General features: G+C 38.9%; 1 protein-coding gene across 6 annotated transcripts in view; it reads left to right on the top strand.

Moving 5' to 3' along the window:
• Positions 1–20,569, top strand: part of dclk2a (doublecortin-like kinase 2a) — a 353,107-nt gene that overhangs the window by 240,562 nt on the left and 91,976 nt on the right. For all 6 annotated transcript variants that reach the window (XM_069926428.1, XM_069926430.1, XM_069926432.1 and 3 more), the window contains one exon: positions 6,944–7,038. In XM_069926428.1, coding sequence (XP_069782529.1) covers positions 6,944–7,038 — 95 coding nt within the window. The remainder of the gene's footprint in view (positions 1–6,943; positions 7,039–20,569) is intronic.

A 20,569-nucleotide genomic window follows, 5' to 3' on the forward strand; every position in this document is an offset into this window, starting at 1 on the left:
ATATAACTTTCTTTCCACTGCATGCTGCCTAATCTGCAGACTTATATTTTGAGTTTCCAGCACATTTGATTTCTTGCTTTTCCATTTATTGCAAAAGATAGGCCATCAAATCACAGGGTCTGTCCAAAGGGAATAGAGTTACGGGTTATTTGCACCTGGTTCAGACCACATGTGAAGTACTGTATGCTGTATTGGGTCCCTTAGGAAGAATTTGGCCTTGGAGTGTTTTCACAGTGTAATACTGAATAGTTGGACAGTTATTGGCTTGTATTACCTATCTCCGTGGATTTGGTGAATCAAGAATGAGAGGACAGACCCAAACTTTGCAGAATTTATATGAAAAATCTGTCAGCATTGCCCTTTATTACTGGGTGAAACTTGCTACAAGCTCTGTCTTGAGTAAATAAATACAGATGTCAGAAAGTTGCTGTTAGAGATGCCCTGTTGGAGTCTTTGGAAACAAGCCAACACAAAATTTGTTGATCTGTCATGAATATGAACAGGTTATCCACTATTCGCAGTATGCAGATCAGTGAAAAATTGATGCCTTATTCAAGCAGAACTTACTGGATTTTCAGGACACTAAGTTGCAGCCCCTGTGGCTGTAAAATGTTGTATTATTGAAGTCTGAATCTCTCAACAATGATGATAATAAAGTTATAGTTTAGTCACAGGGTTGTACAACACAGAAACAGGCCCATACCAATCTTTTTACCCATCTATATTAATCCCAGTTGCAACATGAGGATTGATAATCTTCCGTGCTTCGTCTAGTTTGTGATGAGATAATTAAGTATCTCACTTTGATATATTTGTGTGCTTCGATCTTTATTTTGCTTTCTGCTCATTGAAATGAGTGTGATTTATATCTCACTCAGTAGGAATTCTTTATTCTGGTTATCAGCCTATCCACTGCCAATTCGGATGCTGAATGGCATGGAATCTTGGTCGAAGGAACAGATTGAAATTGATACTGGAAAAGACAAATGCCCAGAAATTCCAATAGATTCTGAAGGTGCACCAAGTGGAATCAAAAGTGAGTCACTGGTCAGCACTTCAGTTATAGGCCCAAAGCCAAAAACATGAGCTGAGCCTGAGGCCTAATGCACTATTTTGACTTCAAAACCATGTCATCCAATTGTCCTTTTAAAGGAGAGGTTTCCCATATTTTATTCTATAGAAATGTTAAAGGTGTAATTTATTAAATAATTCTGTGCTCTTATTTTTTCTGTTCAGTTCATCTCAACTTTTGTGTTCCTTCAAGTTTCTTGCAGTTTAGCGTTAAACAGGAAAGTCTGAAGATGCTGTAATTGTGGTGCATACACAAAAGTGCTGGAGAAGCTCAACTGGTCACACGGTGTCCATAGGAAACAATGATTCGGGCCTGAGCCTTTTGTCAGAGTATTATTTGATGTGAGAGTTATACAGCACAGGAACAGGCACTGAGCCCATATGTGTTTATATTGCCGACACAAAGTACCCATCACACCAGCACTTTCTATACCTTGGTGATTCAAGTGCTCAGTCAGATGCTTTTCAAATGTTGTGAGAATACCTTCCTCCACCAACTTCTCAGCCAGTGCATTTCAGAATGTAACCACCATCTGGGTGATTTTTTTTTCTGCAGACCTTCTTACGCCTATGCCCACTGACTTTAATAATATCAGAAAATGTTCCTCAGTGTCCACCCAGCAAAACCAGCCTGTCCAGTCCCTCACATCCTGGTAAATTTTCTCTGCCCCCTGTCCAGTACATTTATATCCTTCCTGCAGAGTGGTGGCCAAAACTGCACTTAGTAATCCAGACGTTTTATAAAGTTGCAACCTGACCTTCATATTCTTCTACTCCATTCCCCAACTTATGAAGGTCAGCATCCCGTAGGCCTTCTTCATTCCTTTATTTACTTGTATCACCACCTTTAGGGATCTACAGACTTGTATAAATAGTCCTTCTGTTCCTCAATATACTCTTGGGCCTTATCAATCATGGTGTTTCTCTACCCTTATCAGAGTCTTTAGTGAGCCATCCATCAACACACATAGGCAATCTGAGATACCAATCTCTTATCACACCGCAAATACTTGATATTTTATATGCAAGTGTTCATGTATACCTTCTACTTTCTAGTTCATGAGAGAGACATGTTTAGGTGGATTTTTACCTTCATTACTCAGATTGTAAAACTGAAAGGTCAAATTAAACATTTTTAGAAATTCTACTGTGGTTGTAGGGTTTAAAATTCAGGAGGGGATCAACTGAAACAGGCAGTTGGTGCAGGGGAAATCAAAGATGAGTAGTTTGGATGTTGGGGCCAACAGTTTGAAAAGTGAGAGTGGAAAAACTCAAGATCAGCAGGGAAAAGTTGTGGGGAGTGAGGTCCAGCAGTTTCAGTGGTGGAATGTATCAAAGGCCAGTGTTTTCACCAGGTGGAAGGAAAGATGGGGGGGGCAATGGCACTTTCACAGGTGGGGTTTGAAGAATATAGGTGTCAGATCAGGTCCAGGACTTGGGTAGAAAATCTGTCTGTTACTTATTTCCATTTGCATTGATGCAGACGCCTTGCAAGATGAAGAAAAGAGAAGCATTTATCTGATTTTTCCTTCAAGCATTTGGTAATTACTTGTACATGACACACCTCAGTAATAAAATCATTAGTTATTTTTTGCAATGTGCCCCTGCCAATTTGCCTGTGAGCGAATGAGGCATGAGACTTGGAAAACAATGTTAACTACAAAAATACTTTTGGAGTAATTTGTCCATGATCACTCATGCTATACCTGCAAGATATTTCATAAAATGTAAATCATGCTCCATTGTGTTCAATGGATCTGAATCTTGGAAATTTTTTTTAAATTTAATGATAGAGCAGGATAGAAAGCCCTTCTAGCCCATGAAACCCAAATGTTGTTACACTCAATTAATGTACCAACACTATATGTTTTGGAGGGTGGGAGGAAACCAGAGCACCCGTGACACAGGTCACGAGGAAAACTTACGAACTCCTTACACATAACCATAGGTTTGAACCCAGATCACTGGCACTGTAATATCGTGCTAACTTCTACGCTAATATGTTACCTTATTGTGCATTTTGTGACCAGTTCCTCCCGAGCACATTACAGTTGGGACAGACCAGACTGCAAATTAAGCATGGAAAATGGAGACTAAGTCACTTGGCAACTTTGTCAGACAATTCAAAGGTTTCATTCTTGCAAATGCATTTGGCACGAGCATAAATAAAAACAGACGGTGGAAAGATTAAAAATTGAAATTGTATTGTATGATTAACTGATAAATCTAAAACATTCCTGACAGAACATTTTGAGAGTCATCAACTACATATCAACCTGACCTTCTGGAGAACACTTAATGTTATTAATCAACAAGAAGGAATAAATTTCATTCAGCAGTGAAAGTTATTGATGTTATAGGAATTTTATGATTGAATAAAATTTAACAACATAAATCTACAGGACGATAAACATTGAGGCTTTCAAGAATCTCGGAGAAAGAGAGAGGTCAGGTTGGCACTCCATTATAATTAATTAAATGAACAATGGGAGTTAAAACTGAGTGCAATGAAAATGGTTTTGGTCCCATGCTTATTATCAGTTGTTTATTTGTTTTTATTTGATATTCTATTTTAAACTACAACATAAATCAAATACATATTAGTGTCATCTTGAAACATAAACTACTACCTTCTAATTATCATTTCAGCTTTTTATATTTAATGAGCATTTACTGCCCATTTACTTTTGACATTTCCAGCACAAGTTTGGTGCCATAATTTGACACAGTACACTATTGATGCAATCACAAAGAAGGCTCACTAGTGGGTATACTTCATGAGGTGTCTGAGGAGATTTGGTAGGTCACCGCATACTCTTGTAAACTTCTACAGGTGTAGCATGGAGAGCATTCTGACTGATTGATTCAGTGCCTAGTATGGAGGCGCCATCTCTCAGGACAAGGAAAAAACTACAGAGGGTTGTTAACTTGGCCTGTGACATCACAGGCACCAGACTTCACTCCATTGAGGACACCTACATGAAGCTGTGTTTTAAAAAATCAGCCTCTATCCTCAAAGTCCCCCACCACCTGTGGTGATACGACCACCAACCTACTGCAGAGGGCGATCTCCGTACCACCTAAGGGCTGACTCCACCTAGCCAGCTGTCAATCAGCCTATCCAAATATAGAACTGAGCCGGCCCCTCCTGAGCCAGTCGGTGAAGCCACCGAAGCATGAACTGGTGTTCAGACTTTTTCTGGAATAAAGCCTGTTGTGCAGTCTTTTGAGTTTGCTCTTGCTTGCTGCTACCTCAGTGCACCACACATTCCCAGGCCATGCCCTCTTCACTCTGCTACCATCGGGAAAAAGGTGCAGGGGCCTAAAGATGAGCTCTCAGTGGTACAAGGACAGTTTCTTCCCCACTGCCATCAGATTCCTGAATAATCAATGAACCAAAGACACTGCCTTACTTTTCATTGACTCTTATTGTTATCATTATTTGATTTGATTTTTTTATTGTAATGTCATAAGATGGTTATAATATGAATATTTGCTCTATGACGCTGCCATAAAACACCAAATGTCATGACTTGTGCATGACAATAATCCTGATTCTGATTCTTGATGTACAGTGGCATACATCCAGTTGGGTAAAGTTTGGTTCTGGTTTTGACACAGTGTATATGTACTGTTTGAAATAGTACAATATTTGATCTCAATTAAAAACAAAAATCACAAGGTCTACTTTGTGTCTCTGGACGCATCTATGGGATGGAGCCTGCAGGCTGAAAGTATGGAATTACATTAGTGGACACTGCATTGAGGTGGCAGGCAGAAAAAATCTTATAAAACCCACAGTCCAAACAGAACACAAGGCTGAAGAATGGCTGGAGGAATTCAGCATCCATGGGTGAAAATGGCCAGTCAGTGTTTCAAGTTGAAACCCTTTCAAGACTATGATGGGGTAGCAGCCCAAAAGTGATAGGACAGAAGGGTGAGAGGTGAAGGGAGTGGTATGGGGAGAAACCATTAGGGAGGGAGGGAGAAAGAAAGAGAGAGAGAGAAAATTGAGTACAGGAGTAGATAAAGAAGAGATAGAAATTGTGGAATCAGACAAGGGTAGGGTTATCTAAAATTATCAGAATCAATATTCATTACAGCTGTTCAGGAGGGATATGATGTGTTTTTCCTCAAGTGTACTTTTAGTCTCTCACTAAGATTGGATAAGTCTGAGGATGGAGATGTCAAGGTAGGAATGGTTGGGGGAGTTAAAATGGCTGGGCTGCAGGAAGCTCCAGTTTAGACCCACGAACGGTGAAATAGTCACCCAATGGGCATTTGGTCTCATTGACGTGTAGGAGATCATACCAAGTATACCTAATACAGTAGATTAGATAGGATGATGTGCATATAAAGCTTTGTCTCACCCAAAGGGTCTGTTTGTGGGCCTGAATGGGAGGAGATTTAGGGACAGTTTTTACATTTTCTGGTGCCTGAGGGTGCAAGGGAGGGTGATGAGGGAAGAGCAGTCTAGAGTGTCTTGGAGAGACTTGTCTCTGTTAAAAGCAAATAGAGGGGAAGATAGTGGGGTCACATTGAAGTTGGTGGAAATGTCAGAGGATAATGTGCCAGATGTGGAGGCTGGTGGGGTGGAAACAGAACTAAATGGACTCTGTTCTTGTTCTGCCTGGGAGAGGTGAGGTTAGGGTGGAAGCACGAGAAATAGAGGAGTTAAGGGTCTGAATTTTATCAATGACAGTAAGGGGGGGAGAATTGATGTTTATTCAAGAAAGGGGACATTTAGATGTGTGGAATGAAAGGCCTCATCCTGAGAACAGATGCGGCAGAGGTAGAGGAATTTGGAGAAAGGGAGGTGTCCTTACAAGGGATGGGATGGGAAGAGTCAGCGGGTTTGTAATAGGTATTTTGTCCACTGAGATGGAGTCAGAGAGATCAAGAAAGGAGAATGTGGTGTCAGAATCAGTTCAAGTAAATTTAAGGGGTGGGTGGAAGTTGGCAATAAATTCAATGAAACTGTCAAACCTGCAGACATCAATATGGCGAAAAAAGAGTTGAAGAGTGGAACCCGAGTACGATTGGAACATGTACTACATCTTCTCCCTCCTCACCTCCAACCAGGCCACAATCAATCCTTCCAAATGAGGCAAAGCTTTACATGCACCCCATCCAACCTAATCTGGTGCATTTAGTGTACCTAGAGTGGCATCCTCTGCATTGGTGTGACCAAGCACAGATTGGATGACCACTTTGCCAAACTTCAGTCTAACTCCCCCAGCTATTCCTACAATGACATGTCATCCATTGTGGCAGCGTTAAATCAAACTTTGAGTTTTCTAATTTAAGGTAAATCCCACCCCCATCCAATTCCACTGTTTCCTTTTCTTCTTTATCTAGACCTATACTTGATTTTTTTTCTCTCTCTCTAACTTTTCTTTTCCCACCTCCCTCACCCCATGATTGACCATTTCTACCAATGGATGCTGTCATTATGTGAGTTCCTCCAGCAATGCTTTGCCTGGGGTCTATCAGGGTAGCGCAATGGGAATTTGAGCACTTGCTCCTTACTAATTTCTGTCCATTAGTTTCAATAGACCATTGTGGAGAGAATACCTTTCTTCTCCTTGTTCAGGTCGACAGAGGGTAAAATTCAATGGAATTTTAGATTTCTAAATTATGTTTGGTTGTCAGGAGTCAGTTTTAAGAAATGGGCAAGTAATCAAGGCAAGCAATATTCTCCTTCACCAATGCATCACTACAGCCAGTGCTTGTTACTTAAAGATTCCACTAATTAGAAGGACCAGGAGAAGAATAATGATTAAAAAAAAGATATCTTTAGAGCATATGGGCATAAAGGTCATGTCTGATGTCTAATTTTCACATTATTTAAATTTTATTTTGAAATGCACAGTGAATGGAACCCCAAGCAGTCAGCTGTCAACACCTAAGTCCACTAAATCATCCAGCTCTTCTCCGACCAGTCCTGGAAGCTTGAGAGCTCACAAGGTAAAAGAAAATGTATTAATCTGCTCATAAATAGGTTGGCATTTACTGAAATTCTCTACAGTGCCTTATTAAAAATCACAAATGAGAGCAGCAAATGAAGCATGTGCGGTTCCTAAAAGTGGTCATATGCACAGGGTATAACACTGTAGTAGTTGCAAGTATGTGCTTGACTGTGTTCCACTGTTCCTAAGCAATTGTATGGTTTGTCATGCATTTACTTACTTGGTTCTCCAAGAATTGTTTTCCATCCCTGGCTATGAAGGAGATAAGAGCATCTAAACATGGCTTTTAGTGGCTTTCCTTTAATCTGTACTTTCTTTTACAAATCTCACCATTAGAGCTTTTGAGATAAGAGAGTAGGGGCAATAATGACCATGAACTAATATTCTCCCATTGCAAAACTATTATACCAATTTCATATTTGTATTTTGCAAGCTATTGGAGTTGAAATCATTTAGTAGCAGAAGCAAAATAATAATTTTGATAATTAATTATATATTGAGAGTAAAAGAAAACGTGTATGTGGGGAGCAGGGAGATATGGGATTCCAGTTGGTAAGGAAGTTTTTCTCAAAAAGACTTTGGGTTTTCATGCCTGGTTAAAACAAAGGAAGTCTTGGCAGAGAACAGAGTCCATTTGATTTACCAGCCATGGCAATGAACGAATGAAATTTCCAGAGGATTCTCCACAACAGGTGCTCCTCACACTTCCTTTCTTATGCCAAAGGTATAAGAAGACAAAGGAGCTTGTACTACAGGATGTAATAGAACATGTACTACAGGATGTACGACAGGATCTTGTACTACAGGATGTAATAGAACATGTACTACAGGATGTACTACAGGATCTTGTACTACAGGATGTAATAGAATATGTACTACAGGATATTCTACATGATGTTCTACAGGATCTTGTACTACAGGATGTAATAGAATATGTACTACAGGATGACCACAGGACGTACTACAGGATCTTGTACTACCGGATGTAATAGAATATGTACTACAGGATGTACTACAGGATCTTGTACTACAGAATGTAATAGAACATGTACTACAGGATGTACTACAGGATATTCTACATGATGTTCTACAGGATCTTGTACTACAGAATGTAATAGAATATGTACTACAGGATGACTACAGGACATACTACAGGATCTTGTACGACAGGATGTAATAGAATATGTACTACAGCATGTACTACAAGATCTTGTACTACAGGATGTAATAGAACATGTACTACAGGATGTACTACAGGATCTTGTACTACAGGATGTAATAGAATATGTACTACAGCATGTACTACAAGATCTTGTACTACAGGATGTAATAGAACATGTACTACAGAATGTACTACAGGATCTTGTACTACAGGATATAATAGAACATGCAAAGTAAGAAAAGAATGTTTAAATGCATATTGTGTTAGTCCTGGCTCTAGTAGTATCATTCTTACTTGTGTGAGAAGCTTGCCCTCTTATGTATATAATTTAAAGGTGCACAGAGAAGTCATTGGTGCTGTTCTGGGCATTATTTGTCCCTCAGTCAAAAGCATCAAACTAAATTACCTGGTGTTAACATGCTGGGAGCCAACTGTGTGAGAACTACCTGCTGCTTGTCCTGATTACAACTAAGAATTAACCTTATTGAATGTTTTGGGATATCTAGTTGTCATTAAAGGCTCGATATAAATTAATTTCATCCATTTTATAGTTATAATCCGAACCACTTGTTTGCTGACTCTAAACCTACAAAAGGATAGTTCGAAAGATATGTTAGGACAATGAAGTACAATCTATCATTGCCTGTGTTTAGTGTTGGTACCCATTCCAATATTCTATTAAGACTGCATGAGGCTGAAGATAAGATTTGAAACTGTGCATGCAAAAGATCTTTTGTCTTTGAGCAGAAGAACTAAGGTAAGCCACAGATAACCTGTCAATGGAGAGTGGTCCACAGGGATAGGTTGTAGGGGTGGAAGAACTGCAGCTCAGGAGAGAGTAAGGTCATTGGGGTGTGGATGTGTAATCATTTAGGGTGTTGGGGTCATGATAGTGCTGGGACCAAACAAGATCTGCAGCAAAAGGCTGAAGTGACAAGTAGGTGCAAGAACCATTAACATTACAATATAAAGGAAATTACCTGCAAGGCTTCAAACTGCATCATAACTGTCCACATATCCCAGCTTATCAAATTACATTGCTGCAGCCCGCACCCAGATTGTGAAACCTGGTAAAGCCAAGATGGGTGAGTTCTTACCACATGTTAAACACTATTACCAGTAAATACCATTGTGTACATTCTGGCACCCACAAGAATTTGACCTTCCATGAAAATGCAAAAGAAAGCATATGATTAAATTCCTTCGAATAGTACCAAAAATTTGTTGATGCATCAAGTACTTTTAAGAATGCAAAAAATAGGAGCAAGAGTAGGCCATTCGGCCCGTCGGCCTGCTCCGTCATTCAATGTGATCATGGCTGATCTGATGACAGGCTCATCTCCACCTACCTGACTTTTCCCCATATCCCTTAATTCCCCAACTTTTTAAAAATCTATCCAACTTTGTCTTAAATTATATTTACTGAGATAGCCTCCACTGCTTCAGTGGGCGGCAAATTCCACAGATTCACCACCCTCTGGGGAAAGCATTTCTTTCTCATCTCTGTCCTAAATCTACTACCCTGGATCTTGAAGCTATGTCCCTTTGTTCTAGTCTCCCCACTAATGGAACCAACCTGCCTACCTCTATCTTATCTATGCCTTTCATAATTTTATGTTTATAAGATCCTCTCTCATTCCTCTAAACACAAGCAAGTACGACTCAACCTCTCCTCATAGGCTAACCCCCTCATCTCTGTAATCAATTGGAACCTCCTCTGTACTGTCTCCAAAGCCAGTCCATCCTTCCTCAAGTAAGGAAACCAGAACTATATGCACAGTACTCCAGATACAACCTCACCAGTACCTTATACAGTTACAGCATAACCTCCCTGCTTCAATCCCTCTAGCAATGAAGGCAAAATAAAATATTTTTAGCCCAAAGCATTTAGTACTAAATTAAAGAGATTGTGTCACCATCACCATGTATAAAGTTAATAGAATAACATAAATACATCTGATTATGCTAGTATCATCAGAATGATCCACAATACTTTTCCCCTGTTCTGCAATGAAGCAGAGCAGCGACAACTGGTTCCAAATGGAAGAAATTAATCCAAATTAAACAGTGATTCTCCTATTGTCCATGCAGGGATGCTTTTATTTTTTTTATTTCCTCTGATAACCCAGTAGATGTTGGAAACTTGTTAAGTGAGGAAATAGAATTGCAAACTCTGATACTGTCACTGACCGCACCTCTGTACCACCTCTAATTTGCTCCAGTTTTTTCCATCAATGCTGTTAACTCAATACTTGTCAATACTGTGAATAGCTTATAATAACCAAGAGAAATATTATGTATCTGAAGGAATCACTCTGTGACTCATTTGAATTAAATCTATCCATATACTCCACATTATAGGATAGGACAGGAATATAAATTTGCTTTATAGATCTGTAGCTACTTTGGATATATTTTAAAAATTGGTACAGGATTTTTCTCCCATGCATTCACATCCTTATGAGATTTCACCCACATCATCTGATTAAACAGAAAAATAAGGGCTGACCAAACGGTAAAACAATTTTAATGCTGATTTTCCTCCCAATGAAACCCAGTATTTCAGTCCTCCCCTTTGGCCAGATAATCACTTATCAGGAAGTCCTGAATAATAAATCTTGATGAATATCTGCAGCATTTCGATTTGTCACTTTGTTGCTTCCAGAAATCCAATAAGACCCAGAGGTAGTAGTTTGACCCTTTTAGATAATAGTTGTGTGACCAAACCTAAACTGCTATTTTAACCAACACTGAAAGTAATGGGTCATTAGATACAAATTGCATATCTTTTTTTTTCTTTGGCTTGGCTTCGCGGACGAAGATTTATGGAGGGGTAATGTCCACGTCAGCTGCAGGCTCGTTTGTGGCTGACAAGTCTGATCCGGGACAGGCAGTCACGGTTGCAGCGGTTGCAAGGGAAAATTGGTGGGTTGAGGTTGGGTGTTGGGTTTTTCCTCCTTTGTCTTTTGTCAGTGAGGTGGGCTCTGCAGTCTTCTTCAAAGGAGGTTGCTGCCCGCCGAACTGTGAGGCACCAAGATGCACGGTTTGAGGTGAGATCAGCCCACTGGCGGTGGTCAATGGGGCAGGCACCAAGAGATTTCTTTAGGCAGTCCTTGTACCTCTTCTTTGGTGCACCTCTGTCTCGGTGGCCAGTGGAGAGCTCGACATAGAACATGATCTTGGGAAGGCGATGGTCCTCCATTCTGGAGACGTGACCTACCCAGCGCAGTTGGATCTTCAGCAACGTGGATTCGATGCTGTCGATCTCTGCCATCTCAAGTACTTCGATGTTAGGGATGAAGTCGCTCCAATGAATGTTGAGGATGGAGCGGAGACAACGCTGGTGGAAGCGTTCTAGGAGCCGTAGGTGATGCCGGTAGAGGACCCATGATTCGGAGCCGAACAGGAGTGTGGGTATGACAACGGCTCTGTATACGCTAATCTTTGTGAGGTTTTTCAGTTGGTTGTTTTTCCAGACTCTTTTGTGTAGTCTTCCAAAGGCGCTATTTGCCTCGGTGAGTCTGTTGTCTATCTCGTTGTCGATCCTTGCATCCGATGAAATGGTGCAGCCGAGATAGGTAACCCGGTGCTTAAAGGGTTCTTACGGTAAAAATGGCAGCTGCGGTATCAAATTCAATTTTTTTCTCAGAATATACAGATTTTCACAGATCTACAAAAAGAAAACTCAATTTGCTGAAAACAGTATGCAGGTATACCCCACTTGACGAAAGTAGAGCGTTCCTATGAAACTTTTCGTAGGCCTAAATGGCATAAAGTGAAGGCCCATTCACTAATATTGAAGGCAAATTTCATAAAAGCAAAAACCCATTCAAATTTCTTTTGGATAGCGAACACAGGTTTTTTTTTGTAAAAGCACATTTGTGTAAAGCAAATATTCGTAAAGTGTGGTATACCTGTAATCTGAAACCTAAGTAATGAAAACATGGGAAAGTGAAAACTTGTTAAGATTAATAAGACCACTTATTAGCATTGGAATGTAAAAATATGCTGTTCCCTTGCCTCCGTCTTTCAGTCAAGGTAGCAAAATATCTTTTTTTCATTCTGGTGTTTGGAATGCCTTCAAAAGACAGTTCTGGTGTAACAGGTCTAGTGTATTGAACAAATAGAAGGAATTAGGATGTAAATGTCATATCAGTTTTGTAGCATAAGAATGACAACATGTGATAATCTTACTGTTCAAACCATGCTCAATTTAAATAATGATAAGTATATACGAAGCAAGGCAGAGTAATTTATTATGATTATCTGAAGTAATTATGAGTTTAATAATCGATCTAGTTTTTTAACCATGTAATGAACTTATTTATTGCCCTGACCAGACAAATGATACCAAATGTCAGCTATTTTAACACAATTATGCAAAAAATCAGAATATTAATGTTTCCTTTCGATCTTTACTGTCCATATATTTCTTGGCAGATTGTCTTTGGTTAACTCTCCATATAGTTAGACGTAACTCTTATTTGAAAGTCAGTTCATTGACTTAGAGAATAATTTATTTATTTTGCCTTTGAGATTGTATTGATTATTTGAAATTATTGAACCTCTTTTTTTGAAAACTAGTTTAATGAATTAGTAATTAGCTTATATAACCTCATTTATTTCCTAATTTTAAGAGGCAATTAAGTTCATATCAAATGGACATGGAATATATCGAAGCCTACTAAATGTGAGGGAAGAAATATCTGATGTTCAATTCCCTGCCCCTTTCCCCATGGCCATATGCACCACCAGATTGAGATTGCCCACAAACGAGAGGAACAACACCTCATATTCCATCTGTGCACCCTCCAATCAGATAGCTCTTATGTTTTTTACACAGCCACTGCATTCCGGGAAATTATTCCCAAATTTCCGGAACGTAATCATTCCTGTTCCAAAATTTTACTTCCTAGACCCCTAGTAAATTTTCCCAAAATGCCTGCAGTCTAACGTTAATTGCAGCCATTTCAGAAACAACGGGCTAATGAATAGCACGGATTTGCAATCCTCGCCTCTTTGCTTACCACACTTCCGGTATGCTGTCTAAACTCACGTCAGGAAGTGGAGATTTCGAGTTTTGGACGTTTGTGTGTGAACGGCCAGTCCAGAAGGTAGGAAGACATTTTTGAACAGAAAAAAAAAACCTATCTCATCTTTCACAAGCTCTTTACTCTTCCAAACCTGGCTTATTGTACAACCCAGTTATCCTTCAATCTCCTATTCAATCATTTCACCCTTAACTCCAGAAATCTCTCCTTAAATCTCCCTCTCTTGCGTTGCTATTGAAAACTTACCTTTGTCCCTGCCTTTAGTCACCAAATAAATTTTCCATTGGCTCTGCATTTTTTTCTGATTGTGCCTTTGAGAAACTCCTTGAAATTTAATTTTACTACATAAAAGATGTGACATTGTTTTTGCCATTGAGAATTACAATTGGCAGGCAGCAGTGTAATAAAGTAACTGTTGTATTAAAGTCTTCAGATTTAAATATTTATCCTGTTATTTCTACACAGATGCAGCGTGTAAGATGAATGTAGTAGCACCGTCACAAAAGTGTCATTGCACAACTGGGATTAATTATCGCATCTAATTTAAGATAACAGGAAAACTGACATTTTCAATTAAGTATGAGAAAAATAATCACCTGGAGTCATACTGAATCAAACAACCTTAGCACATTTAATGAAACACCTCCTGTTTCAAAAATTAAATATCATTACAATTGGCATTTTTACATAGTAACTTCGGAATTATTCTGGAAAAAAAAGTAGCATACTTACCTCCAGTGTGTCCCAGTGCCCGTTTTACACAGGGGCATTTTTACACAGCTTTGTTACAGAGTTTGTTGGAGGGGGAACGTCATATTCATTAGGCCTGTTTCTTACGTGGTGGCTGCGGTCATTTTACACTGCAGCCGCTCCATAAAAATGTGTAGGGGAGCAAGTGAAAAACTTACGGGATGAAATTTGCATAAAAAATCCCATCCTGACATTTTTACACTGCCACTGGAGCAGAAATTTTCCTGAAATTTTCAGCTGTTCAGTGGATGTGTAAAAGTGCCTAATGTTGAATTTGTAAAGGAAGAATGCATTTCTTAATTATCTTTGTCTTCTGTCCTTTTGAAATTATTCATTTTCTTTGAGTGTCGTAGGCACATATGAATGTGACTGAAAAGTTTCAAACTGAAGTTGTTCATTTTGAAACTGTTCACAAAAGCTCCAAATTTGGCTTTGTTAATATGAATACCTATTTAGTGACATCAGTATCTACTTTCAAACTAATTTGTTTCTCAGTATTATGCTTTAGTATATTGAAAAGGGATTGCAGCAATTCTGGACACAAAAAAAATGAATGATTGAAGAGTCGAGGGACAAAAGATCAGATACAGAAGTTAATGTAGATATTTATTTATGACCAATGCAGTTAAATTTAACCTGCAAGGTCTTATGTTTCAGCTGGGTTTAATCATCATTTAGTCAATCTTGGTTTTATGTTTTCCTCTCATAGACTTAAGGAAGCTCACGCAATCAAACATTAGGACTGAATAAATGACGGAAAGAAATCTGGGAGCAAAATAAAAATCTATATGCTTAAGGATGGGGAGAGTAGGTGCCATTAACCAACCTTTTAACAGCAAAGTTTTATCTTAACTTGTGGGATGCCAAATTTTAATTTTGACAAAACTACCCTGCTCTCTCCTCCACTCAAATTTGTACAACAATGGAGGAAAAGAACTGGAATTGACAAACCTAAGAGGAGTGTATCCCATTTTTGCTTGGATTGTTTTCCACGCTTCAGAACCTAAGCAGGTCACAATGGCGAATCAGTAAAATAAAGAAGGAAAAATGTATGTGAGAATGTGATGGAACTTCAAATACAGATGTATGGTTGTTTTTAATAGTAAATACAATACAACGAAGAAGGGGAACGAAGCTGAAAATACAATATCATATTTGTATGTCAGGTACCTGTAGAAGAGGTAAATACCAGTTTAAATATCTTGTCCCATAGATCCTCTGATAAGGGTCTTAAAAGTTCCATTTCCCAAGCCTTTTTAATCTTATCATGAAGTACTGGACATATTTTTAATAATCTATTATATATAATTCCAATGAATCCTTTCTGAGAAGGATTCAATTGAACAATATTATCATCTAAATCTGTTGGATATACAAATGGAAAATCCTATAATATGGTATTTAAGAAATTTCTAAAAAATGAGTATTTGGTAAGTCATATTTACTTTCAAGATGTTCAAAAGACATTAAACAACCTTCCTTAAATAAATTTGCAAAAGAAATAATACCTTTGATTTTCCACATAGAGAAAGATTGTTAGATATATGATTACTGTGGGGAGTTGGCAAAAGCTGCAGAATTTATTTCTTCAAATAACAAGTAGTATAGTTAGCCTGCCACAAAGCACTGTAGGAACCATGTATGCTAAACAAATTTGGTCACATACTGAAACATTTATTGACTCACTCCTGCAAAGTTTTACTTTATACTTAAGAAAAATAAACAATTCAATTAAGTGATTCTTTTAACATCAAAATGCCGGAGTGATCTCAGCAACAAAATTTGTGCTGCTCTGACTTCTATTTCATAAACAACCGATTAGACCTGTGTTTTTAATTTTAACTTAAAATGTACGAAATTTGTTATCATATCTTTTTCTCTATTCCGGGTCAAGCAGCGTCAGTGGAAGGCAATGAATTGTTAATGTTTCGGGCCACAATCCTTCATCAAGACTGAGGGCGCAGAGGGGAGAGAACGACTATAATGAGGATAGAATAGGGATGGTTGGACAAGGGCCAAAAGGGAATTCTTCTATAAAAGTAAATCATGACGTAACCAACCCCATAAAAAAGATGAATATTGAAAAAGCCAAGTGCAGGTAACCGACATAAAACATCTACATTTCTCCTTGAGATGAGAAAGAATTAATCAGTAGCTGAATGCTAAGACCTCCATTATCCCTTTGTTGGAATGGGATCAATCATTCTGCTCTTTGTTTGTTGGTGATATATCTCCTATATTCTGTCAATTTACAGCTATTTGATTCGGACCGTGCAGGAATGAAAGGAGGGATTTCTCTGGCAAATCCAATGCCAACTATAAATGAATCTCTTTCATATAAAATTGCACTAGAAAAAAGACTTCCTGGAATCTGAAGTTATATCACCCCTACATATGGATGACCACATAAGATAGGGTGCTGCTAAAGGTTAGAATTGCAAAATAACAGCAGTTCTTTCAAAGCATTACATATTCATATGCAATTGAAGGGAACCTAAATGCTCACAAGGAGTTTCTCTACTGCTACTTGGAATGATTTAAACTAGAGTGGCAGAGGATGGGAACCTAAACAGCAGAGCAGCAAGTGGACGAGTTGAGGAGATGGCAAATACTATTGATGGAAGATCAAGAAAGAACATCCAGTTGGTCACAGTGAGACTAACAGGCTGAAGTGTGTTCTTTTTAATGCAAAAAGTATTGTGAGAAAGACAGATGAACTTACATTGGATTGATACTTGGAATTATGGCTGCAAGAGAGACAAGATAGGCTGCACAATATTCCTTAGTGTATTGGAAGGCCAAAAGTAGCCATTAAGTGTCCATGGCAAACAGGATTAAAGGAAATTCCAAGGCATTTTACACTTCAAAGTTCAAATTTATTGTCCAGAACATACATGGCATCACATACAATGCTGAGATTAGTTTTCCTGCAGGGGGCCAGGCAGAATTTCATCTTATTGGTAACTGTAAATTGTACTCAAGAGAAATGTAAATAAACTAACTGCAAAATCAGAAAAAAAAATTTAATAATAAATAATATGCAAGTAAGATTCATTAAATGAGTCTCTGATTACGTCTGTTATTTAGTAATCTAATGGTTGAGGGGTAGCAACTGTTCCTGAACCTGGTGGTACGAATCCTCTTTCCTGATGGCAGCAGCGAGAACAGAGCATGCACTGGGTGGTTTGAATCCTTGATGATTGCTGCTGCTCTCTGACGGCAGTGTTCCCTGTAAGTGTTCTTGATGGTGGGAAGAGTTTTACCTGTGATGCCCTGGGCTGTGTCCAATACCTTTTGCAGGGCTTTCCTCTCAGAGATATTGCTGCCTTCCTACAAGGCTGTGATGCAGCCAGTCAGCACACTTTCCACTACATAACTGTAGAAATTTGCCAAGGTTTCAAATGACAAACTCCTCAAGAAGTGAAGGTGCTCCCATGCTTTCTTTATGATAAAATTAGTATGTTGGGTCCAGGAAAGAACTTCCGAGATAGTGACTCCCATGAATTTAAACTTGCTCATCCTCTCCAGCTCTGACCCCCAAAAACCAGAGGACGAGTAGGTAGAGGATAGGACAGCTTGAGTACAAAGGAGCCATTTACGCTTGGAGTCAGAGGAAATGGACGAGGTAGACAATGAGTACTTTACATCAGTATTTAACAAGGAGAAGGACATGCACAATGATAGGAAGCGTAATATGGAGAATGGTCATGTGTTTGGGCATTTTGAGATCAAGAAAGAGGTAGTGTTGGAACTAATGGAACATTATGGTGGACATCCCCTAAGCTTGATGGAATTATTGAAAAAGGCAAGTGAAGAGATTTTTGCGGCCTTGACCTTGATCTTTGCAACCTCACCAGTGTCAGGAGGAGTCCCAGAGGACGAAAAAGTTGCTAAGGTTATACCAAGTTGCACCATACGAGGGTAAAAAGGATAATCCAGGAAATTATAGGCCAATCAACCTTAGGTCAGTGGTAGGTAAATGATTGGAAAGTTAAACAAGAGAGACTGCAGATGCTGGGGTCAAGTGTAATACCTAAACATTCTGGAGAAACTCAACAGGACAGGCAGCATCCATAGGAAGCAAAGGATAGCCAATGTTTAGGGCTTTGGCACTTTGTCAGGTACTTAGAATTATAGAAAAAGTTGCAGTGGCCTATATTCACATGCCAAGATAGTATAGACAATGGGAGTTAAAGATGATGACACTGACAGATCGTCATGCTCTTGGCCTTGGAACATGGGATGAGAGATGGTTTAATGTTAATAATTGTTTGAATGCCAGTAACTGCAAGTGAAAGATTCAAGTTTCTGCCATCCTTTATATGTTCAAAATTTTCTAAAATGTACTCCTTAAATTCTTGGTTCTATTATTTTGACTTTCTCTCCTACTTCTGCATTCTCTCACTGGTGCTAATCAATTCATTCTATTCACTTGGTCTGTTCCCCTTAAAATTTAGAAAACTTGATTCAAATTTCCTTAACTTCCTTAACAAAGCATTCAGCCATAGCTTACGTATGTGATTCCTCTTTTTAATTTAGAAATTTTGCAGAATGCAGCAACATTCCTTCATTATATGACCAGTTCCAGCCAGGATTATATGCAGAGGTTTTATAGTTAATACATGTTTGAGCCAGGTCATTATGTGACAGAATATAGATATATTTTTGGGAGATAAATTGGAGCAGGGTTTTTAGTGTAGGTCACATAAAAATACTTTAAAACAGATCTTATTTAAAATACTGGAGCTCTGCTCATGCTACACATGTCGGGGCCAACAGCCTTTGAAAAAGCTTTGGAAATTGCCCAAGAGACTTCACTCATGGATTGTTGTTTACAAAAAAGCAACAGATGAAAGAACTTGTCAGAGCCACAGATTGTCTGGAGGGGAACTTGCTGTTCTAAGAGGGTCATGTGGTTTTGAAAGCAGAGAGAGTTAAACAGGCTTTCTCTGTGAGAGAGGCAGAGATCAGTTCTACAGCTTTACAATCAGCAGCAGCAGCTGGGACTGGAACAGGACAAGCTGGCAAGCTTGTGGAAAACTCCATTTGGGAGACAGGTTGTGAGTGCTTAGTTCAGCCTGGTCAAAGCCCTTGTCATTCACGCAAGAGGAGAGGACAGGCTGTCTAATGGTTCACTTGAAATAAGAGGAAAAAAAAGGATCTTTGTGGTGACCTGAAAGAAAGAGGTTATCATCTGGAGAACCCTGAGGGGGAAAGTTTCTTCAGCAAGACACTGAAGTCGCTGACTGAAAAGGAACCAATTGTGGGTGTACAGAGTACAACAAATCTCTTTCTGAAAACCGACAAGAACCTTCCTGAGCGGTAACCATTTACCTTTCAAGTACCAAAGCCTGGTGAACTTTATAAATGTTAAATTCTGTGCACAGTATAAGAAGTGCCTGCAACCAGTGAACTTGGAGGAATGAGAAGTGAGATTGGACTGTGAATCAAATAACCTTTCTGAACTTACACACACATTACACACATGCGCACTTAGAATTAGAAGGGGGTTAAGTTAGGTTAGTTAAGTCAATTGTGATAAGTTAAAGTTTGATTCTGTTTTCATGTTTAAAGATGATTAAAAGCAACTCTTGTTTAAGTAACCATTTGTCTTGGTGAATATCTATTGCTGCTAGGTTTTGGGGTCCTCTGGGCTCATAACACTACTTAAAAAACATCCGTTGTATTGAATCCAAATAAGGGACCTTGAATGGATAGTTTGCATATGGATTAACACAGGGTTTACTCAGCTTGCGATGGGGTTGCATTCCGGCAAAGCCATCGTAAATCAAAAAAAATCATATGTCAAAAAAGAATACCACACCTATCATTTTTTATAATTAAATTTTTAATACCTTTATTCCACACTGAAGAAACCATTAACATACACAGCTGAAAGCACACTGGGCAAGTTTGAGTCAGCATTGCGAGAGAGTATGCTGTACGATACTCTCGCCTGATCCTGCCTTCACCCAGCCTCGCATACCGCATATCACAATGGAGCAGATTGGAATTTGAAATTGAAGGTATGGATTCAAACCATTGTAACTTTGAAAAATCCTAAATTGGACCATCATCGGTAGGGGAGCGCCTGTATTGTTAAAAAAAGGTCCTGCATCATAATTCTGATTGCTCAGCGCTTGCTAAGGAGGACTTTGGAATGTTTTAAGTTAATGAAGAGCTCTGAAACAGAAAATTCTTTCTTTATTGAGATAAACCAAAGTAATACCATAGATAAAAAACTAAAGTTGTGGTGGAAAGGCTTTTGAAACCTGTTGTGTTTACCTTTGGGTCTGCCTTGATCACCTACATGCTTGTGGTGGAACTATGGAATCCACAAGAAACAACGTAAACCAGGTAAACGGTTATTTCCAGTGTTTCTCTAGGTTTACATCCTGTTGCCCATGAAGTTATTCAAGCATTTGGAACTCTTCCTGAAGGCTGTAGTGTAACGGAAGGTTGTAGTGGCAGTTTCCATTGAGGAGAGTTAGTGGGAGATTTAGCAGAGGCTTTTAAAGTGATGAAGGGCTTTGATAGAGTGAGTTTGAATATTCCCTCTAGTTGGA

The sequence above is a fragment of the Narcine bancroftii genome, chromosome 3 (genome assembly GCF_036971445.1).
Source record: "Narcine bancroftii isolate sNarBan1 chromosome 3, sNarBan1.hap1, whole genome shotgun sequence".
In the NCBI taxonomy this organism is placed as follows: Eukaryota; Metazoa; Chordata; class Chondrichthyes; order Torpediniformes; family Narcinidae; genus Narcine; species Narcine bancroftii.